The 25,324-nt window shown below is 41.3% G+C and overlaps 1 protein-coding gene across 2 annotated transcripts in view; it reads right to left on the minus strand.

Moving 5' to 3' along the window:
* The window catches only part of fam184ab (family with sequence similarity 184 member Ab), a 212,807-nt gene that overhangs the window by 75,825 nt on the left and 111,658 nt on the right, over positions 1 to 25,324 (minus strand). For both annotated transcript variants that reach the window (XM_047388056.1, XM_047388057.1), the window contains exons 8-10: positions 22,660 to 22,841; positions 15,728 to 15,913; positions 3,109 to 3,231 (exon numbers count right to left, since the gene is read on the minus strand). In XM_047388056.1, coding sequence (XP_047244012.1) covers positions 3,109 to 3,231; positions 15,728 to 15,913; positions 22,660 to 22,841 — 491 coding nt within the window. The remainder of the gene's footprint in view (positions 1 to 3,108; positions 3,232 to 15,727; positions 15,914 to 22,659; positions 22,842 to 25,324) is intronic.

The following is a 25,324-nucleotide window of genomic DNA, read 5'->3' on the forward strand; positions in this document are numbered from 1 at the left end:
CGGCTATGTCTGCAGTCTTACCAGGCCCAGTTTCGCTTTGATTGGCCTTGCCCCTAAGGAGAAGTTAATGAAAATAGGTTTCGCATATTACGCAACATTATTGCTAATTAGCGTAATTATGATTTTTTTTTTCAAAACTCACATGATTAAGAATGACTCAAAGAACATCCAGACATCCAGGAATTGAGATTTAGTCTCTGCAAGCAAGTTTCAGAGATGATCCCAAAAACGCATTTTACATTATACCAGCACCATCTAGTGGTGAAACTAAAAAAAATTTTTCATGTACCTAGGTAGCACAATTTTGCATATGATCTGTAATTTCCTCAACAAAATCTTTCAAATTCACTGAGTTCAAAGGTCAAATGTGAGATAACGTATAAGCCACGCCCACCTTTTAATCATATTAAAAGTATGTCCTGAGGTCAAGGTCTTGAGCATATGGACCAAGTTGCGTGTCAATCCATCAGTCCGTTATGCAGATATAAACTTCTGGTGCTTATAGTGCCCCCTACTATTGAATGTGTATCAAACTCAATGTATAGGCACAATAGTTCATTCTCTATCAAGTTCTCCAATCTTGTTTGGAAATCATGAAATATGGCAGAGATATAGTCAATGAACTTTTGTGCTAGTTTGTCCACATATAGCTTTAACAACTTTCAAACATTTGACAAAGATTTCATACTATTGTGTCCCGTTAACTCTGTAAATGGCATGTACAGAGTTTTTATCTTGATTGAGCTCAAAATGTAGGAGGAGTTGTGGAAAATAGATTTTGCCTTTGTCGCGACGTAGCAAAAAATCTAGTTAGGCGGAAGTGGGCGTAGCCAATTACAAAGTGATGCACAATCATCCAAGGAACAAGGTGATATAAACCTTTGGAGTGTGGGAATTACGGTTTAGAAGTTATAAGTCCAAATGAGTTGTCATACGTAATACCCCCCCCTAGTTGTTAAGGGGTCTGAAGTTTAGTATCTGAGTAGAGGTTGCGATTCCCTACTAGGTTGCTATGTCAGTTTCTTTCCAGCATTTTCTGGTTCTTGCGCCCAACGACTTTTAGCGGAAAATAATAATAATAATAATAATAATAATAATAATGAACATGCGAACAGCCATGCCTGCACCCGCGGGCTTGGAACCCCAATAATAATGAAAAAAAGAAGCAAAAACAATAGAGTTCCCTTCTCCGCTGGGAGCAGGCGAACGGCCATGCCTTGCGGGCCAGGAACCCCAATATGTAAGGGACAAAAAAGGAAAATTCTTTCAACTCTTGAAATTCTTTTTAAATACACAAGTTGATAAAACATTCAAGCAATCAAGGGACTGTTTTAAACACAGTATATTATATATATTACAGGTCCTTCTCAAAATATTAGCATATTGTGATAAAGTTAATTATTTTCCATAATGTCATGATGAAAATTTAACATTCATATATTTTAGATTCATTGCACACTAACTGAAATATTTCAGGTCTTTTATTGTCTTAATACGGATGATTTTGTCATACAGCTCATGAAAACCCAAAATTCCTATCTCACAAAATTAGCATATCATTAAAAGGGTCTCTAAACGAGCTATGAACCTAATCATCTGAATCAACGAGTTAACTCTAAACACCTGCAAAAGATTCCTGAGGCCTTTAAAACTCCCAGCCTGGTTCATCACTCAAAACCCCAATCATGGGTAAGACTGCCGACCTGACTGCTGTCCAGAAGGCCACTATTGACACCCTCAAGCAAGAGGGTAAGACACAGAAAGAAATTTCTGAACAAATAGGCTGTTCCCAGAGTGCTGTATCAAGGCACCTCAGTGGGAAGTCTGTGGGAAGGAAAAAGTGTGGCAGAAAACGCTGCACAACGAGAAGAGGTGACCGGATCCTGAGGAAGATTGTGGAGAAGGGCCGATTCCAGACCTTGGGGGACCTGCGGAAGCAGTGGACTGAGTCTGGAGTAGAAACATCCAGAGCCACCGTGCACAGGTGTGTGCAGGAACTGGGCTACAGGTGCCGCATTCCCCAGGTCAGGCCACTTTTGAACCAGAAACAGCAGCAGAAGCGCCTGACCTGGGCTACAGAGAAGCAGCACTGGACTGTTGCTCAGTGGTCCAAAGTACTTTTTTCGGATGAAAGCAAATTCTGCATGTCATTCGGAAATCAAGGTGCCAGAGTCTGGAGGAAGACTGGGGAGAAGGAAATGCCAAAATGCCAGAAGTCCAGTGTCAAGTACCCACAGTCAGTGATGGTCTGGGGTGCCGTGTCAGCTGCTGGTGTTGGTCCACTGTGTTTTATCAAGGGCAGGGTCAATGCAGCTAGCTATCAGGAGATTTTGGAGCACTTCATGCTTCCATCTGCTGAAAAGCTTCATGGAGATGAAGATGTCATTTTTCAGCACGACCTGGCACCTGCTCACAGTGCCCAAACCACTGGTAAATGGTTTACTGACCATGGTATCACTGTGCTCAATTGGCCTGCCAACTCTCCTGACCTGAACCCCATAGAGAATCTGTGGGATATTGTGAAGAGAACGTTGAGAAACTCAAGACCCAACACTCTGGATGAGCTAAAGGCCGCTATCAAAGCATCCTGGGCCTCCATAAGACCTCAGTGCCACAGGCTGATTGCCTCCATGCCACGCCGCATTGAAGCAGTCATTTCTGCAAAAGGATTCCCGACCAAGTATTGAGTGCATAACTGTACATGATTATTTGAAGGTTGACGTTTTTTGTATTAAAAACACTTCTTTTATTGGTCGGATGAAATATGCTAATTTTGTGAGATAGGAATTTTGGGTTTTCATGAGCTGTATGTCAGAATCATCCGTATTAAGACAATAAAAGACCTGAAATATTTCAGTTAGTGTGCAATGAATCTAAAATACATGAATGTTAAATTTTCATCATGACCTTATGGAAAATAATGAACTTTATCACAATATGCTAATATTTTGAGAAGGACCTGTATGTGTTTTAGGTAACTGTTTTTATTCCTAGACAGCAGAAATTGAAGGATGATTTGCTGTCATTCTTCAGGGTGACTTCAAATCTTTCTAAAGATCATTTGATCTCATGAAAATATCCATGTTTGGGGGATCTTCCATGTCTCACCTCCTCATTGGCTGCTCTGAGCTTAGATGTCAGCTCCTCCCTCATCTCGTCCAGCTGCTGACTGAGAAGCGTCTTCTGCTCTTCCAGAGAGAGGCGCTCCTTCTCAAACTGCTGCTCCATCTCCTGTTCAAACAAAACATTAACACAAATCGTGAAAATGACAGCCATTCTAAGCTTATTATAACTTACATTTCATTTTATTCCTAATAGCATACATGAAACAATGTTCCAATGGGTTCAATCTGGTGGTTCTGCATTTGATGTTGCAATACCATTTGCCTCATGGCAGCAGATCAGAAAGTTCAAGGAGAAGAGGTGAGGAGTTTCTGTGGAAGAACTGAGCACTGTTCCTGCAGCAGCTCTGAAACAGATGCTACAACGAAGGCGGGGAAGCTCCAATGACTTTGTCCGCTCCCCTCACTTTCCTTTGCAGGACCCTCTTTGTCAGCTGTATTGCAGCTGGATCACCTGCTAAGACGCAGTGCGTGAGCATCTTACCTAACATATCCAATTGTTTATGTGTTAAAAAGGAACAACAATGGCAAGAACTCACAGCCAATTCTTCATCTACATTTATAGGAGTATATATGAAAGATGAAGCACCGGACTCCAGCACCATCAGCACAGAGCCAGAATGGAGCGGTTCTCATTCAGTTCCTTAAGTTTCATCATAATATATGGGCCCACAGAGCAGCGAGAGAAATAAGCTTTTCTTTGCTCAAGATCTTTAATCTGAGTCTATACAGCAGACATTCAAATTCCAGATTCTTCGTGTAAAGGTTTAGAACAAAGAGGTAACTTGTTTCATTGTTTATGTCTAATTGCAAAAATACTGGAAGAAATGTTGAACTAAAGCACCAGACGACCAGAAGAATTTGAGAGGTTTCAAAGCCTTGGGTGGATTTTATTTTAATTTCATGGAGCAGAGCAGTACTGTGCTGTTGTGACACTGCTGTGTTTTTCATACGTGTGTTTTCATTAGTTTTTTATACTGTTTATAACAAACAAAACATCTTTCTTGGATGTAGCATTGATTTGGAATTATGTTTTATCATAACATCATTTTACTGAATTCATCTTTAGAAACTTTGAAAACTTTGCCAAGCATCTTCGTTGTCCTTGACTGAAGTGAGATAAAAGATCACTAATTGTCAATATAATATGGCTTATTATGCCTGCTTATTAATGGGATAATGGTTTCACTTACACTGTGAGATGAGTACGACTTTCCAAGGACAATTAGAGCTGAGGGAATCTGCTCCACCACCTAATACAATTTACCACATTTATTCATTACACAGAGGGATGCGTTTTGTACGACCATGAAAAAACCCATCTCAAAGAAAAAGCGAGAACGTCGGGTTACTTAACATAATCCCTGGTTCATTGATAACAGAGTGAGGCGTTTCACTATGGGAATCGCCTCAGCATGACCAACTACGGAAGCTCCAATGACATTACGTCTGTCTGTGACAGACAGGTTGAGCCATGTCTGTGGCTCCACCCACCAACCAATATCACAGCCAACCTATCCTACTCAACTCATTCTAGGCAACTTTCTTTGCGTGCCCATGCAAAAAGGGATGTGATGGTGAAACACCTCAATCTGTTATCAAAGAACCAGTGATTACGTTAAGTAACCCAGTGTTCTTTTTCTAACTTCACTTGTTGTTTCACTATGGGAGATATAGCCCCCTCCCGGATTGCATGCTAATCCCCAAAGCCATGAATGGCAGCAAAGCTAATCCAGGCCTAGGCAGACTCCGACATCCCTACTCGGAGCAAAGGGTGTGCTAGCAACGGCTGGGCCATATCCAGCCTGTAAAACCTCACAAATGTGTGCGGTGTAGCCCAACTGGCTTCAGCACAGATGTCCTAAACTGACACACCATGAAACGAGGCCAAAGAGGTGGCCATGCTCCTGGTAGAATGGGCCCTCACATCTGTAGGAGGCTCTGATCCTGCACATCTACATGCCAGAGATTTAGCCTCCACAATCTAGTGTGCTTTGGTGTGAGACAGGTTTCCCCCTATAGGCAGTGGCCAAAGACACAAACAGAAGGCCAGCTCTAATAAAACCCACCGTCCTGTCCACATAAGCCCTCACAGCCCTCAGTGGACATAAGCAATTTAGCCTCTACTCCTCTGTTGAAGAGATTGAGGGTGGATGGAATGCCAGCAGTTCCACCATTGAACATCTGTATGACAACTCCAACACCTTGGGCATAAAAGCAGGGTTGGGTCTCAAGCATACCTTGAAGAACCCAGGAGCCCACTGTAAACAGGCTGGGCTGACCGACAGCAAGTGTAACTCACTCTCTTAGCTGTGGTCAGGGCTAGGAGCAGTGCAGTTTTCAATGAAAGAAATTTCAAGCCAACACCCTCCAAAGGCTAAAAGGGATGATGGCAAAGGGCCTCTAGCACCAGAGTTAGGTCCCAGAGTTAGGACCAGAATCAAGGACAAGCCCTGCTCCCTCACTTTGACGAGAGTTGGGGATATCAGGCTGAGAGGAGGGAAAGAATAGAGCAACACGTTCGGCCATGAGCGCATCATCGCGTCCATGCCCAGTGGAGCGTCTGGATCTGACAAGGAGAAAAACAAGGGGCATGAGAGTTTTCCCATGAGGCAAAGAGATCTACGGCAGCCCGTCCGTATCTCTGCCAGATCGTTTCCACCACTTGGGGGTGCAGCTCCCATTCCCCGTACAGAGGATGTAGCTGCAGGGACCTGGTCCCGCCTTGACGGTTGATATAAGCCACCACTGTGGAGTTGTCTGTCTTCACTAAGACGTGGTGACCGATCAAATAGGGCATGAAGTGTTTCAAAGTTAGGAACACTGCGTGTAGTTCCAGCACGTTGATGTGGAGCCATGCCATTTTTGGTGAGCATACACCATTCACAGTTCTGCCCATCATGGTTGCACGCCAGGCTGTCAGGGACGTGACCGTAGTCAAGGTAACCCTGGAAGCTATCGTTCCTATAGGTACGCCCACCGTGAGAACCGCCAAGTTTTCCCATGGCCAAAGAGCCAACACACATGCCAGTGTTACTCTCACTCTGCATGACGGTGCGGACACAGACGCAATGATGCAACCCACTGCTGAAAATCCCTCATCATCAGAGGCCCCAGATAGACACCAGAAATTACAGATACATGAGGCCGAGGAGCCGCAGGCAAAGTCTTAATAAAATAACTTTTCCCAACCGAAACTGTGTCATGCACCGTGTGAATGATAAGATCATCCCCTCTGATACCATGAAACGATAAGCGACTCTTTGCCCAGTTTATACTGAACCAGAGGTTGATGAGGTGGCTCATCACCTCCCGGGAGTCGCTGATTGCCTAGTTGCAAATTAGGTACTCGTCTATGTACGAAAATATTCTGATGTTGCTCGTCCTCAGAGGGGACAGTGCTGCCTCCACACACATGCTGAACACCCTTGGAGCTAATGACAGCACGAACGGGACGGTTTCAAACTCATGGGCTGTGCCTTGATAAGCAAACCTGAGAAACTTTCAGTGTGGGGGGTAAATGCCGATGTGAAAATATGCGTCCGAGAGATCGATCATTACAAACCAATCTCCCGGACGGATGGAGCGGCATAGAACATAGTGTCTTAACATCCTGAATGTATTCCTGCGTAAAGTGACCCGTTTAACACACGCAGGGCCAGTATGGGGTGTAGTAATATGCCGTCTGTCTTTGGAATAAGAAAATAGCGTTAGTAGAAGCCCTGATTAACCTCCTCGTTCGGTACTACTCTGATCGCTTTTTTGTCTACTAGGGATGCAAATTCATCGTCCAGGACGTGTGCTGAATCCCTGCTGATAACTGAAAAGATCACCCTGTTGAATTTTGGAGGTCTCATGGCAAACTGCAGTCTGTATCCCTTGGAAATGCGTGCCACTGATCTGCCCGAGCAGAGAGAGGGCCTATGTTGCTGCCGAGTGACATCATCCCCTCTGCCCTGCTGAGCTTGGCTCTCTTCTGAAGAGCACAAGCTGCCTCTTCAGTGCGCAGAGGACAGTGGCAGAGAACTATTTTTGTTATTTTTATCTTTTTTTGTGGGGGGCTTTCTGCCCTTGGCAACTTGCCTGGTTTCAGAAAAGCTTCTTTTATTTTCTCTGTTTGCCCCAGAACAAAATATGCGATGGGGCACTGCTGAGTGCTTGGTGACACAGTGTTTTCTGCCACACAATTACTTCTCTCCAAACATGTGAAGGTGAATTTAACATGACACCTGGTGAACTGGGAACTACCAGAGCATCTGAAACCCGGACTGAGAGGCCTCCTCTGCAGTCTGGAAGTCTCCTCTTCAAAGGGGACGCTGTGGACAGAAGGGCTAGGTTGCCTGCTTCTTCTTCCCCTCTCCGGGGTGGGATGAACGATATCTTGCAGCGACCGCTGCAAAAGAGTGCTTCCCCCATGGTCTTATCCAAGGAGTCGTCCTCATCTTCCTCCATGTCCTCCAATTCAAGGAGGTCGGAGTTCGCATCACCCTCCGTTTTTCCACCGCCAGCTTCAAGTTCCCCACCATCCAAAAGGCCCTCAAACAGCGGAGGCATGGATGAGCTAAAAGGCTAAAGGCTAAAATGAGGCTAGTCTTAACACGTTAGCGTCTTAATACAGCTTAAAGTTGGGAGATAAAGTCCGCTCGCCCCAACACGTTAGCCATACTGTACCAACCCTATGCTAGCATTTAGCTCAAACCAGAAACCAAGCTCACCCTAACAGTGCTTGGTCTGCACTGTTATTCTGTTAATTAAAACAGAAGATACTGAACAGCTCACCTTTATGTGGTCACTGCTCCAGATGTATGGGCAAGTAGGGAATGCTTCTGTCAAAACACTCACCCAGCACGTCCCAGGCCTGCCCTGGTACTGCGTTCAGCGACGAATTCCTTTACAGAATGCCTAAGAACTGTTAAGCAGAGCCAAGCTAGCCTGAGCGTGCCGAGGGAGCTTCGCTGTAGTCTTCACACGGGAAGAAAGCGAGAATGAGTTGAGTAGGATAGCTTGGCCGTGATATTGGTTGGTGGGTGGAGCCACGGACACGGTTCAACCTGTCAGGTCATTGGAGCTTCCGTAGTTGGTCACGCTGAGGCGATTCCCGTAGTGAAACACCGAGCAAAGTTAGAAAAAGAACTCCAAATTATTCTTGTGTAGCAAGTGTCAACTAAGCTACTGAAAAATTGTACCCTAAGAACAAAAAGTTGAATTATTTGCAATATGGAACAACATTTTCGAAACAATCGTGATCCTAAAACTACCTAAACATACTGAAACATTAAGCTTCTTCTTCAGTTTTAAATCCATTCTGCAGCTTAATGAGGTTCAACTAATCCCGCTGGACAATACAATTGGTGAACGGGACAAACAACATACAGTGGGTCTTAAAACACTCCTACATGGTGAAAGAAATCATGTATCTGCATCGACCTCTGTTAGTTTCAGTTGGACTCAAACCCCGCCGACAGCCCTGTGAAGTAATTTACTGTCTCCTACTTTTTCCGACACGAAGCCACATCCGGTTACTCCTGTCTGTGGGATATTGTCAAAGGCCATTTTAAGGAACGGAACTGAAAATCAGATGTAGAAAAAAAATCAATAATGACCTATCAGGATTGATTTCATAACTTGGAAACAAAGGCAGAGCAGACCGATTCATTTAAATTCAAAATGTTCCTCTCATAGAGAACTCATTATAATTCAAAGTGTTGAAAGACTGCAAATGATGAAAGAAAAGATCATTTACTAGATTAAAGTTGGATCAGACTACAGAATTAGGTGCTGATGAACAGAGGGATCATCTGTCTGGCCTGTCATATTGTAGAGAAGATAACTGATGACAGAAGGAGCAGTGGAGGTGTGAGGAGTGAAATGAATGCCTCTGCGGTTCCTGCTCGTCGCTGTTTCAGTCCAGACATTTCCTCACCAATGCAGACAGAGTAATCATGAACCAGAGTTTGCAACACAGTGGGAGAAAATGCAAGGCCTCAAGAACCACACAGGAACAAAAGGGAGGAAGTGCTTATATGAAAGCAAGGGATATATCCCTGGAAATGCGTAATGGTTTTCTATTACCTTAGCTGTCAGCTGGGATCAGGTCTGCAGTGGAATATCATTTAAAACACATTCTCATTACACAACTTTGATGCAAGAGAATAGCTTATCACTCATCCTGCTGTGTGTGACTGGAATAAGGACCCTTTGGAGATGAGGCATCATTAAAGGGCTATTCGAGGCAGGAGGAACTGTTCGCCTCGGCAGCAGCCAAATGAAAGGTGGGCTGTGGTTTGAAACAGATACTCCAGGCTCATTAAACTGGTCCTGTTTGTAATTTCAGGAGACAATTTCAGAGTCTCGTATCAGATCAGCCTGACACAGGATATTTAGCTATTTTGTGTAATTTAAACATCAGGCACAAAGGAACATGCAGACGATGGCAGAAGGAGTTTTAATGGATGTGCATTGTCTTATATGAAACTACCATCTTCTGTATATTCATTATTTGTAAAGATGGGTGGAGCTCTTACGCAGCATATTTCCTTACCAGAAACACTAGATACTGCATTCCCTGAAAGTCTTGAGTCATGCCTCATTTCTCTGTAATTTGCTTTAAGTGGGCCAGACCTTCTTATAATCAATTAGACCGGTGTTAATCAACAGTTCTGCAGGATTTCCGAAACATTTTCTTTATCTTTTCAGCTCTCATGTAACCGTTAGTTCCAATATTAGGCCCCCCGGATGTCATCCCACTTCAATTTCAAACTCAACTAAGTGCTGATGATGCTGCCTAAAACATCTACGAGGTTTATATATGTTTGCTGACCTGAGCTGTTTTCCAGTTTTCAGTGACTGTTCCAAACGTTGTTCACCTTTAATGTGACATTTAGCCTGAACGATTAAATTGAAAAACCCAAACAATGTGAAAACAGAAAAAAAATTGAAATAAACAAGCTCAAATAACCTGGTTCGCCCTTTTATAAGTCTAAATTCAGCTGCCTGCAGCATTCAACCGGTCAAAATCGCTGCACAGAATAAGATGCAACAACACAATGGTACTGTGGTGAGGAGAACCTCTGACTCCAAGGGATTTCCCAACAGCTGCTTTTATGGTGCATTCAAGAACATCTGGAACACTGAATCGTCCAAATATCACAAAGTGACCCAAAGTGATTAAAACGTCTTCAATTTTCAAATGTCTGAACAGTCATATTAAAACTATACTAAACAACAACACTGACCACTTTTAAATGGTTTAATTGTTATATGACCCATCCATCCATCCATCCATCCATCCATCCATCCATCCATCCATCCATCCATCCATCCATTCATAATGGACTATCTCAATGTTCTTCGTTTGTAAAAAGGAAAATTGAAAATTGCTAAAAATATTCAAGATTGCTGCTTCTAAACAAATTATTTTCCCATCTTGGGTAAGGTGAAAATAGAAGACTCTTATTTTTCACCAGAGTTAAAAATATATAATAGAATAAGCAGCTGACAGGCTGTGAAAAAGCTCAATCTGAGAAAGGACTGTATTCTGTATGTATGAGCCTCAGGCCAGTCAGGATGGCCCACCTCGGTGCTAAGAGGGAGTCAATTATTAAACCTGGAGGTCTTAGGAACTCACAACAGTTTGATGTGGTTGTGCTGCTCAGCAACATCCATCCATCTTTTCCATCAAATTACTGGGTTCAAATTTTTACTTTACTCCTTACTCTTTTCTTGCCATTGTACATGATGTAAATGTCATCAGCATTCAGGCAGGAGTTTAAATTTAAAAATCCATGCATTCTGCACCTTTTTAAATGTCAAAGCTCCACTGCTTCCTCAAAGCCTAATTTCCTAATTTGTTTGAAATAGCAAAAGTGATTTGAAGGAGAATATGTTCTGCAGAACCTGAAAATAGACAAGCTTTATTTGCTTCTTTGTTACTGAGTGGGGAGGATTTTAACCTGATTAGTGCCAAACAGTTATCCACAGAGCGACACATAAACACAGCTGTGTGCGTCCGTGAGGGGTAGATGTTTTAGTTCCTCCTTCAAATAGCACAAAAATAACCCGTTCCACCTATGTGACTCATAAGGCAGATGACGTGACGTGGCATCACCAGGATTTGTTTGCGTTCTGTTTTTATTTTTGGAAAATTGTTGTAACACAAAGGCATTGACAGCAGCTGCCCCAGGTTGCTCACATTTCCAGCAGATTATGCAAAGCGACCGCCGTCCCAGATGACAGTTATAGGTGGTAAATATAAAACTGCACCCACGTAGGTAGGCTGCGTTTTCTCATTTAGGTATGCCAACCTCTTAGTCACTGTTACAGCCTCTTTTGATGAACCTATTCCACAGAGGACCCCAACAAATTACTAATTTTCTGCAGGAATCTGAAGTTTAATCACCTGCCAACCATGTGAAGGATTCTGACAGAAAAAGTTGAATTTAAATGTCTGTGTGTGGACAGATAATAAATTCCTGACCTATATTCAGTAAGTAAAATGAGCTGCTTGTTACACATACAGGGGTTGGACAATGAAACTGAAACACCTGTCATTTTAGTGTGGGAGGTTTCATGGCTAAATTGGACCAGCCTGGTAACCAGTCTTCATTGATTGCACATTGCACCAGTAAGAGCAGAGTGTGAAGGTTCAATTAGCAGGGTAAGAGCACAGTTTTGCTCAAAATATTGAAATGCACACAACATTATGGGAGCCACGGTATCCAGGGTAATGTCAGCATACCACCAAGAAGGACGAACCACATCCAACAGGATTAACTGTGGACGCAAGAGGAAGCTGTCTGAAAGGGATGTTCGGGTGCTAACCTGGATTGTGTCCAAAAAACATAAAACCACGGCTGCCCAAATCACGGCAGAATTAAATGTGCACCTCAACTCTCCTGTTTCCACCAGAACTGTCCGTCGGGAGCTCCACAGGGTCAATATACACGGCCGGGCTGCTATAGCCAAACCTTTGGTCACTCGTGCCAATGCCAAACGTCGGTTTCAATGGTGCAACAATACATGTTTCACATTGTCCACAATGTGAAACATGTATTGTTCTCTGATGAGTCCACCTTTACTGTTTTCCCCACATCCGGGAGAGTTACGGTGTGGAGAAGTCCCAAAAAAGCGTACCACCAAGACTGTTGCATGCCCAGAGTGAAGCATGGGGGTGGATCAGTGATGGTTTGGGCTGCCATATCATGGCATTCCCTTGGCCCAATACTTGTGCTAAATGGGCACGTCACTGCCAAGGACTACCGAACCATTCTTGAGGACCATGTGCATCCAATGGTTCAAACATTGTATCCTGAAGGCGGTGCCCTGTATCAGGATGACAATGCACCAATACACACAGCAAGACTGGTGAAAGATTGGTTTGATGAACATGAAAGTGAAGTTGAACATCTCCCATGGTCTGCACAGTCACCAGATCTAAATATTATTGAGCCACTTTGGGGTGTTTTGGAGGAGCAAGTCAGGAAACGTTTTCCTCCACCAGTATCACGTAGTGACCTGGTCACTAACCTGCAAGAAGAATGGCTTAAAATCCCTCTGACCACTGTGCAGGACTTGTATATGTCATTCCCAAGATGAATTGACGCTGTATTGGCCGCAAAAGGAGGCCCTACACCATACTAATAAATTATTGTGGTCTAAAACCAGGTGTTTCAGTTTCATTGTCCAACCCCTGTATATATATATATATATATATATATATATATATATATATATATATATATATATATATATATATATATATATATATATATATATATTTATACTAAGTGATTCAAAGTATTCTACTATAAATCACTTTCACAACACGTAATTATGCCATTCAAACGGGTCTTTTAACGTACTTACATGAAGTACCTGAATTTTATGCCTTTTTATACAATCTGCATTTACAAGATGACTATTAAAGATTAAATACTATGATTAAATTATGGCTGCACTACCTATCTCAGTCCTGCAAAAGTATATTTTATTGGGGATGCCAACATGATTTTATTTTACTCCCGTCACAAACACGATATGTGTTGGCATGTTTTAGAACAATCTAAAAATATTACCAAAAACAACACAAATGCCTCAAAGAGCTATGAGCTGAAAACCTGGAAAACAGTGATTATAAATTGGCTGATGATGCATACATCATGTGTCAGGGTTTTGCTGGACTAGTTTTAATTTCTTAAAGAAATTACTTCAAGTAACAGTTTAGTTCCCGTGGACAGTCAGGTGTCAAGAAAACAACACTTCAATGCACAGTGGATGGATGGATGGATGTGTAAGGATTATGATTATTAATGAATGAATATTTATCAAAAATTATAATTAAAAATCATACTTCAGACATATAGTTGTCTCAATGAAAAATCATTGCTTACAAATAAAAATCAGAGATGCACTCTGGTGTTGTGATTATGGGCTCAAAGTACTTAATAATTACAATTAGTTATTTATCATTAATTATTGATCATTATTAACCATAACCACGCTAAATGTCACTGTTTAATCAGCTGCTCCACCGATCGGTGTGGGAACTTTCACCTTATTTTGACAGATAAATCACTCTTGCACAAAATAAACACAAACACTTTTCTTTATATATATGTGAACATTTATTGACCAATTCAATTACTATTCTGGTCCAAAAATCACTTCACTTAACTAAATATGCACTATTCTACAGAAGGGAGCAAAATAACTATCTAAAAATATTAATAAAAGAAAAGATATGTGCATAGAGTGTCTATGAAGATCAAACCAGCAGTCCAACTTCTAACTCCTGGCTGATTTGGGATCACCTGGACCAAAACATGAACACTCACCTTGCTGATCGCATCCACGATTCAGCCGCACAGCAAATCAAACAGCTCAGCATAAACACTTCAATCAGCATTGCATGCAACAAGAGAAACCTTAGATTAACTACTGGTGATTCTAAATCACCTTAACTATGCCTCATCCTGCCTAGACCTCTAAATGCACCTATCCAATTCAATATAAATGAAATAATTTGACGTTGACTTTTTCTGTTCACCGGTTTGAGGATGGGTCATAGGTCTGAAGAAAAATGGGGGGGCACCAGAGTGTCACGCGTCCGAGAACAACTCAAAAACTGTAAACTTCTCATCCGTCCAAATGGGAAAATATGAGAAACCATTGCAGTCGACTGAATCAACAAAGAGGAACCTCATTTCCATGGACAAAACCTCTGTGGGTTTCCACCTGCGTCGGGTGTCGACGGGGTCTTCAATCGGTTATGAATCTGCTGACCTTCTTGTATCAGACAGAATTCCAGCTTTCAAGCTCTTCCGAGAATGGCTGTGTGGAGGAAAAGTTCGCCTGCGAGCTTTTGTCTCTCCAGATATGTGCCTTCGTTGCGTCATCCCTTGAGACACGCTGAAAATGGCAACGAAAGTTTGGTTTCCGCGGGTTTTATAATTCTGGGGGACGTCAGAGCTGCGTCGCCTGTTGACCTGCGCCTGTCGAACTGCGCAGCCTAGTCGGTCTGTCCGACCAAAATGGATGACCCTAACAGGTGGATATATGGATGGATGGATGTCATTTAGCTACGAGAGCAGTTGTTAGATATTTACAACATAATATAATAGAATATATGATAGAATAGGCAGCCCGTCAGCTGCTTATTCTATCATATATTTTTAACTCTGGTGAAAAATAAGAGTCTTCTCTTTTCACCTTACCCAAGATGGGAAAATAATATTTTTAGAAAAAACAATCTTGAATATTTTGAGCAATTTTAAATTTTCCTTTTTACAAACAAAGAACATTGAAATAGTCCATTGTAGATGAATGAATGTATGGATGGATGGATGTTATTTAGCTACGAGAGCAGTTGTTAGATATTTACAACATAGAGTAGAAGTAGAACTGGGAAGACTGAAAATGTAGTTTGTAGTTTTCCAAAGACAATATGATTTTTTTTAGCAGACTAATCCGTCTTCTGAACCACATTCAAGCCGATGTGAAACTGCTTTTTGAAAAATGTTGGCTTGTTATAAACCAGCTCCCAGAGAGTTTGTGGATAAGTTAACAATCACCGTTTCCCCACAGAGAACCACTTTATCAGCAGTTCTCAGCAGTGAGCAGAATATGACCTGGATGAATAAACAAACAGGCCAGATTTTTCTGTTTAAAATGTGTATTTTTAGCATGCATATGCTGGTGTTTGCAGCAGAAGTTACTCCAGATATACTAAGTGCTGCTTTTCATATTAAAACATATGCAGACAATGCTGCACGTCCCTCATGCATAATAACCACTCACTTATAAACAGATACAACATCAACAGATTGAATTCTGTGACAGGAGCAACTCTTTTGGCAGGCAGTGAGAGCAGACAACAGAGGGACTGATGAGGCTGACAGCTTGTATTTTCTCTGAGTCAATCCTGATTTTCTGTCTGTTCAGGTTAAACATATTTAAAATCTAACAGCACAGACGCAGCCATAAGGGATCCTGGGGAACAGGAATGCTCGTTGATGCTTTAAGAAGATTTTTCCTGGCACTGAATTGTAACTTAACCTTGAAGAAGGGTGAATATCAGCCTGCTGGAGTTTGACTGTGTGAGTACTCACAGCCAGAAGGCGGTTCTTGTCCTTCTCAGCGTTGGTTAGAGCGTTCTCCAGGGTCACCCTGTGCTTCTTGGCCACTTCCTCCAGAGCTCGACCCTGGCCCTCCTTCATCTGGCTGGTCTCTTCCTCATAGTGAGTTCGCACACTGCTCATGTTCATCTCGTGGGACGTCTTCTCCTCATGGAGGGTCTGACAAACACAACCAAACACCATAAACAGATTTAAATTCAGAGGTGAGCCCTGTGACAATCATCTACACATACTGATTCTGTTTATTTGGCATCAGCCACCAATTTGATGTTGTATTCTGTTTGTATTGGACATTTTCTAACATCTAATATTATTAAAATGTGTAAACTCAGAGATACAGACAGAGCCTCGGTTTTTGGTCAAGCAGATATGAATCCAACATAATAATGACCATATCTGGCCCACCACTATAATCCTGACAGTTGCATATTTAACGTTATTTTCGTTTCTGTTTTGTTTGGAACAAAATATCAGACAGAAAGAAACATAAAGAACCTCAGGCATGTTTTGTACCTGACAAATGTTTGGAATCACTAACTTATTGCTAGTGTTGAAATTAAGACGAAATAAGATAACAGCAACAAAACAACTCCATCATTCTCACAGTCATAAGTTAATATTAATATATCCTTATTTACTTTGAGTTTACAAGTCCAGTGTTTTCGATGGTAAAAAAAGAAATTTTAAAAAGGAAGGGTTATCTTTTCCTTTGCATTTTCAAAGAAATTGAGCAGCTTTCAATTTGGTTGACATTTAGGCCTTCTTCACACTGCAAAGACTGCACTAAAAGCCAGCCATAACTTGGAGGGTCTTGAAGAGGTCTGCCAGTGTGCATCAAGAACACAGTGTGCTCTCTATTACTCGTAATGGAGAAGAAACATTTTCTAACTGTTTTCAGCTTCACAAAACTTTAGTAGTGAGACTGCAGTGTTTCATTGCCATTGTCGTGGCAGCGCATCTCAGTGCTAAGTGCTGCATGGAGAAGCCTGGTAGCAGGAATTGTAGCTTGTCAATGAGCTGTGTGGACTGGTCATCAGGGAATATGAAGAAGGCTGGCCCCAACGCCCCCATGCCATGACTTCTACCTAGTCTCCGCGCCAGGCAGGCAGCACTCCAAGTAAATTCTTGGCACTATGGCTGCTATGCACATCTTGCCCCTGTTTTAACTCCTACCAAAATAATCTCATCAAGCTGCTGAAACAAGTAATCCATCCATCGCAGAACAACATAGAGACACAAAGGACAAACAACTATGCACTAACCCCAAGGGCAATTAAGAGAGACCAATTAACCAAACAGTCATGTTTTTGGACTGTGGGAGGAAGCCGGAGTACCTGGAGAGAACCCACACAAGCACGGGGAGAACATGCTAACTCCATGCAGAAAGACCCCAGGCTGGGAGTCAAACCCAGGACCTTCTCACGGCAAGGCAACAGTGCTACCAACTGTGCTACAGTGCAGCCCACAAATAATCCACACTCTGAAAATGCCATGCCCTGGCCCCTTGTACACAGAGATCATATTTACCAGGCGTCCTGTGGAATAGGGCTCTCAGCTGAGGAGAAGCACGCACAACTCCATAATGTACACACATGCATGTAAGCTGGTAGCTGGGAGACTGAGGGATGTTGTTAGTCCTTCGGGTTAAAGTTTAAATGCTAAAGTCTTTTGTCCCATTGTCAAAGTGAATCCCTGCCATTTTATTAAGAAAGGAAGGAGGTTGAAGACAAGCAGAAAAAGCTCAAGCTGGAGCTCGCAGGCTTTATGAAATAAGTTTAATATGTAGACTGTACTTGCTGAGATATGCCTGCAGAACAATCCATTGGTTACAATTACAGCTCAGAATGGCAAACTCAGTGGTGCGCTACATTGTCTACATAAATAAACCCATGACTTCCGTCACTCAAGCTGATTATAAGTGGGTGGAAATACTGAGAGTTTCCTTCCCTGAAGTAAGGCTGAAACAGATGGGTGAGGTGCAGAAACCTCTCATAATTAGAAGGAAATTCCACAGATTGTGTGGAGACACAGTGCAGAAGACATATACGTGTATTTACCATTGTGATAGGCTTGCTGAGAAAGTAGCAGTGACACACCTTAGTAGTGAGTACAAGAGCTTAGCAGGGTCATGTTTGCCCTCACACTGAAATTAAAAGGTCTTCCAAAGTTCCTGAGAAGGGCAGCTTGAATTTGGTTTGAAGGAAATCTTACATACTGTTTTCATTTCATCAACTTAGAAACAAATACTGACCTTAAGTCTGAACACACTCTACAGAGGAATACAATTAAGCAGTGCTTATTAAAGTTGTTGCTAAGCACCCAATACAATCCAACATGGACAAAAACAGAGCAGCAAGAGGAAATGCAGCACAGTGCACCCAGTTTGTCAGTAAAACTGTTACATTATGAATCAGAGCTAGAAAAATAGAAACAGGGGTGAAATGTAACCTGTAGGCCACACAATTTGGAGCTCATCAGAGGAGCAGCTGTTTCTTCATTGCATGGTGGAAATTGGACATTTTAATTGGCTAAATCTTGCCAAAAAGGCCACAAGTGGGACATGATGTCCTCTAGCTCAGCTGACGCCATGGACGGAAAAACGAAATTTGATTATTCTTAAAATCAGCAGATCTGTTTCAGATTTAGTTGCACCTCCAGGTTTCTGATTCAGCTGCAAAACACAATCAAAATTGGACTCTGAACTTACTTTATGGAGGAACAAAAGGACTTTGATCTTAAAAGTTTAAGGATGTCCAATATCTACTTTTGGGGTAAATGGGATACATGGGATTAAATATGTTCACAAAACTGGTGTGATTTCCAGATACCCTATGTGTGATGACAAGCCTACTTTAATGTGCAAAAAGGCACATTAAAACCTGTCTATGCAACTTATGCAAGATGTGAAATGCATCCTACATAGCAAGGGGTGGGATTACAAAATAAAAGCTGCAAATTTAAGATAAAAGGAGAGATTTGCAGCATTGTAAACATGACGGTAACCAATGCAGAAGATTAAAATACACGTTCATGTCTTAAGACTCCCACTGTGTGCTTTAGATCCTGACACTGTCTATAAGAACAACTACATTAAGCCAGTTTACAGTACAGACCAAAGGTTTGGACACACCTTCTCATTCAAAGAGTTTTCTTTATTTTCATGACTATGAATATTGTAGCTTCACACTGAAGGCATCAAAACTATGAATTAACACATGTGGAATTATATACTGAACAAAAAAGTGTGAAACAACTGAAAATATGTCTTATATTCTAGGTTCTTCAAAGTAGCCACCTTTTGCTTTGATTACTGCTCCACACACTCTTGGCATTCTGTTGATGAGCTTCAAGAGGTAGTCACCTGAAATGGTTTTCCAACAGTCTTGAATGAGTTCCCAGAGATGCTTAGCACTTGTTGGCCCTTTTGCCTTCACTCTGCGGTCCAGCTCACCCCAAACCATCTCGATTGGGTTCAGGTCCGGTGACTGTGGAGGCCAGGTCATCTGGCGCAGCATCCCAACACTCTCCGTCTTGGTCAAATAGCCCTTACACAGCCTGGAGGTGTGTTTGTGGTCATTGTCCTGTTGAAAAATAAATGATGGTCCAACTAAACGCAAACAGGATGGAATAGCATGCCGCTGCAAGATGCTGTGGTAGCCATGCTGGTTCACTATGCCTTCAATTTTGAATAAATCCCCAACAGTGTCAGCAGCAAAGCACCCCCACACCATCACACCTCCTCCTCCATGCTTCACGGTGGGAACCAGGCATGTAGAGTCCATCTGTTCACCTCTTCTGCGCCGCACAAAGACACGGTGGTTGGAAACAAAGATCTCAAACTTGGACTCATCAGACCAAAGCACAGATTTCCACTGGTCTAATGTCCATTCCTTGTGTTCTTTAGCCCAAACAAGTCTCTTCTGCTTGTTGCCTGTCCTCAGCAGTGGTTTCCTAGCAGCTATTTTACCATGAAGGCCTGATTCACACAGTCTCCTCTTAACAGTTGTTCTAGAGATGTGTCTGCTGCTAGAACTCTGTGTGGCATTGACCTGTTCTCTAATCTGAGCTGCTGTTAACCTGCGATTTCTAAGGCTGGTGACTCAGATGAACTTATCGTCCGCAGCAGAGGTGACTCTTGGTCTTCCTTTCCTGGGGCGGTCCTCATGTGAGTCAGTTACTTTGTAGCGCTTGATGGTTTTTGCGACTGCACTTGGGGACACTTTCAAACCTTTCCCAATTGTTCAGACTGACGGACCTTCATTTCTTAAAGTAATGATGGCCACTTGTTTTTTTACTTAGCTGCTTTTTTCTTGCCATAATACACATTGTGACAGTCTATTCAGTAGGACTATCAGCTGTGTACTGTATCCACCTCCTGCACAACACAACTGATGGTCCCAACCCCATTTATAAGGCTTGAAATTCTACTTATTAAACCTGACAGGGCACACCTGTGAAGTGAAAACCATTTCAGGTGACTACCTCTTGAAGCTCATCAACAGAATGCCAAGAGTGTACGGAGCAGTAATCAAAGCAAAATGTGGCTACTTTGAAGAACCTAGAATATAAGACATATTTTCAGTTGTTTCACACTTTTTTGTTCAGTATATAATTCCACATGTGTTAATTCACAGTTTTGATGCCTTCAGTGTGACGCTACAATATTCATAGTCATGAAAATAAAGGTGTGTCCAAACTTTTGGTCTGTACTGTACATCTGCTAATAGGATCTCATTCATTCCTGAAACAGTATGTCAGTCATATTGTGATTATAGTAGTCAGACAAACTAACAAAACTTGTCTGAAAAGTCATTAATAATATTATATAAAAAATAAATACATCTACTGAAACTAGTTTGCCAGTTTCAGTAGATGCACAATGTTATTGAATTAGGCTACATTTTTCTGTTCACGTCATATTAAATCTGCTACATATATTATGAAATATTACTGCTGATGATGCATGAAAACACACCTCATGAGGAAACATCACAGTCTGTTTTGTTTTCTTAAACTAATAGCTGCTTTAAAAATGTACAGAGAAAACAGTCAAATTGAGCAAAACTGCTGTGGGATCATATGGCAACAAAGACAAGGAGGGACACTCTCCTCTGTTTGGTATTAGCAACAAAGCCTGAACATCCTGGGAGCTTAGTTGGTCTTTTTACTGAAAGAAGACAAGCAGAGGCCTCGCAGAAATAAAGACAAGTTAACTACAAAGATTCATTAATAGTGGGAGAAAATGGAAAATAAAAGAACGTAAGTAGATTGCAAAAAATCAGAAGTCAAATCAAAGTCAGAAGGCAATATTTTCCTAATTTACATCATTTTAACAAGGTTCTGAGAAGAAACTATACAGACAAAGATGTACTAATCAGTCAGAGATCGAGATAAGCCAGTCTCACCTTGATCAAAAACTCTGATTAGGAATCAAAACAGCCAGTTATTCTCTGTAACTGCATACTGACAAATTAAAAAGAAAACTGGTTCAAATCATTATGGGTGCAGAAATCCTTTAGCTCCAGGAGGCCACTCTGACAGAAATGTGTTGTAAAGTTTAGCTGAGATCCTGTGTTTTCCTCAGGAAAGCACTGAAATTCACAACAACCTCAGTCAGTGGGAGACCTCTCCAAGCTCCCAGAGGATTACACTGCACAAATGTCAGAGATAAAAGGATGGGAAAACACACATGCAGCAGCAACACTTGACATTTACAGTCTGCTGTGGTTGGTCGGCTGACTAAACTATTCCACAAATCATCTGACCTTTAAGGCTTTTTGTTTTTAAAAAGTGTGTTTTTTTCTCTCCCCAGTTTATTTAATGCTGTGATCGACAGGTTTGAAACCTTTTGCCAGTTTGATATCTGTACACAGTTTAGCATAAAATCAAACTGAGGCAGCTTTTCTGCAACAGACCTAATAATGAAAGTAAATCTAAACAATGTAATAGATAAGAACAGAAGTGGAGAAAGTAACTAAATGCAAACTGAATGAAGACTTATTTAAATATGGTGCCTTGCTACCTCCCCTGACTAACTGATTAATAATTAAATGTAAAGGGAAATATGTCTTTATCATTTGTAATGGCTGAATAAAAGGGGTCACCGTGTTGCTAACTAATACAAATAAATAGAAATAAAAATCTGTTCAATTAATCTGAACCAAAAGTATGAACAGGATATGCAATTTAAAAGGAAAAACTCCCAAATAACAGCATAAAGTCACACTAATACGTTTTACAGAGAAACTAATTCTGATTTTGTTATGTTACAATGATCCAATTCAATTCATTCAACCAAAGTACAGCCCGAATGAAGCAAATTCAGTCAGTCAGTCATTTTCTACCGCTTATTCCATAGTGGGTCGCAGGGGAGCTGGTGCCTATCTCCAGCAGTCTATGGACGAGGAGGGACAGGGAAGCAAATTCATTTTAATCCAATTTATTCTGAATCTGTTCAGTTCAAACAAACCAAACTATTCCCAATCCCACTAAAGTCATTCTGTTCAACTCATCCATCCGTCCATCCATCCATCTCTTTACGCTCTCCACTTCTAGTTTGTAGTAAGCTAGCTTAGGTAAATATGATATAAATAAAAAATGCATTTTTTCTGTTGAACTTCTCAAAAATAATCTTGATTCACGGTAAACATGAGTTACTGACAACAGAGGCAAAGGTCAGTGAACTTTGCTAGAACAGGTCTGCCACACTGCATTTTCATCCTATTAGTATACAGTAGCTGAATTAAACTGACACAACTTTGTATTCAAAGAACAACACGTTGAATTTTCCCTACAGGCCTGGATCACTGTCCACAGAAAGGTTTGGGCGCAGCATCCTGATCAGCTTTTAGTTATTCATAACAGTAACTTCCAGCCTTGCATGAATACCAAACAAACACACAGACCTTCTCAAGGGATTGGATCTGCTGTTTGTGTCTTTCATCCAGTGCTTTGCTCTGGCTGTGCAGGGCCTCCCTCTCTTCCTCCATCCTCAGCACCTTGTCCTTCAGGCGGCTTCGCTCGTTGTCCAGGTCTCTAATGGCTGCTTCCTGGGTCATCTGAGTGGCCTGCAAACTGCTTATCTGACCTGCGACAGGACACAGTCATGAAAAGAATGCAAACATTACAGATCAACATTGTTATTTTAAGCAAGTGTTATGAAAAATGTCCAACATCAGCAAATGACACCACTCTTTACTACAGCCCCCACCATTCTGATTGGCACCTCTGGTATCTGTTATTACAGTAGCATTATTTCTTACAGAAAAATAACTTACATTGAGAACATTTATTCAGAGTGGAGAAAATCATGTTAAATAAGGTTTTTTTAGAGAACCACAGCTGTAAATGTCAGAATCTGTGCCATGTCTGTTTGTTTGGTGCTGTTTACTATGCTTAACCTCTAGATGGCGTGGAACCTGGAGGAGAGGTGACAGGTGTTTTCTATTCCCCTGATTACCTGCTGAGGAATATTTAAGGAGGAGGCTGCCAGCAACTCACTGCCAGAGTGTTGCCTTTAGTGGTACAGCATTAGCCACATTACCTTTGTCTTGTCCTTGCCTTGACCTTTTGGTAATCAGTGTCTGTTACCTTGCAGGATTACCTGAACCTGACTTTGCCTTCTGCATTGAACTCTGCCTAGATTACCCTCTTCTGGAAAGAAGCGATCCAGCTCCATTAACAAAGACTCAAGCCTCTTGTTACTTCGTTTGATCACAACGGCTGGCAGCCTCCTGATTTCTTCGCTCCTTGGATCACCCTCCATGAACCCTGTCCACCCTCCTCCATCCACTGCACCAACTTCAGAAACTCTTGGACCAGCTAACCATCCTGGCACACCAGTATTCACCATCCTCAGTCTCATGGGTAAACAACCCTTTGGTCTCTCCACCCCCCTATCGCGGACCTCCCCATCTATCCACTAAGACAGAATTATTATTTAAGAATTCAGATCCTGAGTTACTCCTTGCTTACCATTCTGTTTATTTTACAGTTGGTAACCAGGTTCCAGTTCCCTGCACATTTCCTTACATTGTAAATAAACTCATTACCGTTAAACTCAGTCTCCTGAATTGCTTTCTGCATGTGGGTCAAAACTGTTCGAAACATTATGACAGTAACAATTATTAGCTCTTAGGTAATTAGTATGAAATAAATAGAAATTATTTTTAATTAACCTTTTTAAAGTTGATCTGAGTTTCGATAAACTTGTATTTAGTAATTGATGACTTCCCATCTCCCTGAGGTATAGATATGAGATGACACAGAGGCCCATTTCTGTTAGGCCCTCCTCAAAATTGGAAAGACAAGAGAACACGACGTCCCAAGTAATACTGATGTGTGTTGATCGTAATAAGTCAGGAAATAGCAATAATAAAAAGGCTACTTCAAAAGGTAACTGATGTATTCAATCAGAGCAATAATTAAGCAGTTTGATAAACTGGAACTGTGACAAACAAGCCTAATGAGAACCCATATCTAACTTACTACCCCACACTGAGAGAAGAATGGTGAAATAATTTAGAGAACTGCTTAAAAAAGTGGCCCGTTGGCCCAAGTTTTTCCAAACATAATTAGACACAACAGCAAACTGAAGAAAAATTGCTGAAATTGTCTGCGATTATCTTTCATTTAAAAGCAGCTAACATTGAAGACTGTAGTTAAAGATGTCAAATCTTCATTAGGAAATTGTGATGAGTGTTTCATCAGCAGTATTACTAAAGAGGCTTGTCAGTTTTATTTTGTTGATAAATGAAAAAACAGCTTGCGATTAAGTTTTTATGGTAAGTTTTTAACTTTAAAATAATGAATGATAAAGGAAAATAGAAAGTTTTAGGAATTCATGCAAAAAAATTTAAACATTTTCCTTAGTCAGTCTGAAAGTTTAATTAAATTGACTTTTCTGCCCTTCTGCCATTTAAAAAAAAATCTAACCAAATAACCCAACCGATCATTAAGACTACAAGATTACAGCACACATTTCAGCAAGCCAGCTTTAACATTTCATATAAATTTGACAGAATGTACAATAAAATGTGTCTTTCTTCATAAAAGGACCTTTATGAAAAACTGCCAGAAAACTGTGAAAGTGCTGAAACCCTAAGTAGCTTCAAAACAAGATAAAAAACGTATTTGTTAGAGTGGCCTTTGAATGTGTTATCTAAACATTATTAGTTAAGTTTTCGGTCCAACTTTCCTTTCATTTTCTAATCCATCATTATATTCTCTTTATTTTTTTTTATTACCTCTGTTGTTTGATTTTCTGTATCATTGTAATGTTTTTCCTTATGTACAGCGCCTTGAGGTCCTTGTTGCTGAAAAGCGCTTATAAATAAACTTGACTTGACTTATGTGCACTGCATTCACCGGACTTGGAACAGACCCTAATGTTTGTACAATATGGTTGCACTGAAAGAGAAACACAGGAAGTTGTCAAATCAGATTGCTTAAAGAGGATCTCCTCAGAGTGAGAGGAGTCTCCCCTCCCTTTTAGGACCAGGGAATGCCATTAATTTTGAAGTGCAGCCATAACATTAAAATGTTATAGGCTGTAATGTCTCAGACAGAGAC

The sequence above is a fragment of the Girardinichthys multiradiatus genome, chromosome 15 (genome assembly GCF_021462225.1).
Source record: "Girardinichthys multiradiatus isolate DD_20200921_A chromosome 15, DD_fGirMul_XY1, whole genome shotgun sequence".
Classification (NCBI taxonomy): Eukaryota; Metazoa; Chordata; class Actinopteri; order Cyprinodontiformes; family Goodeidae; genus Girardinichthys; species Girardinichthys multiradiatus.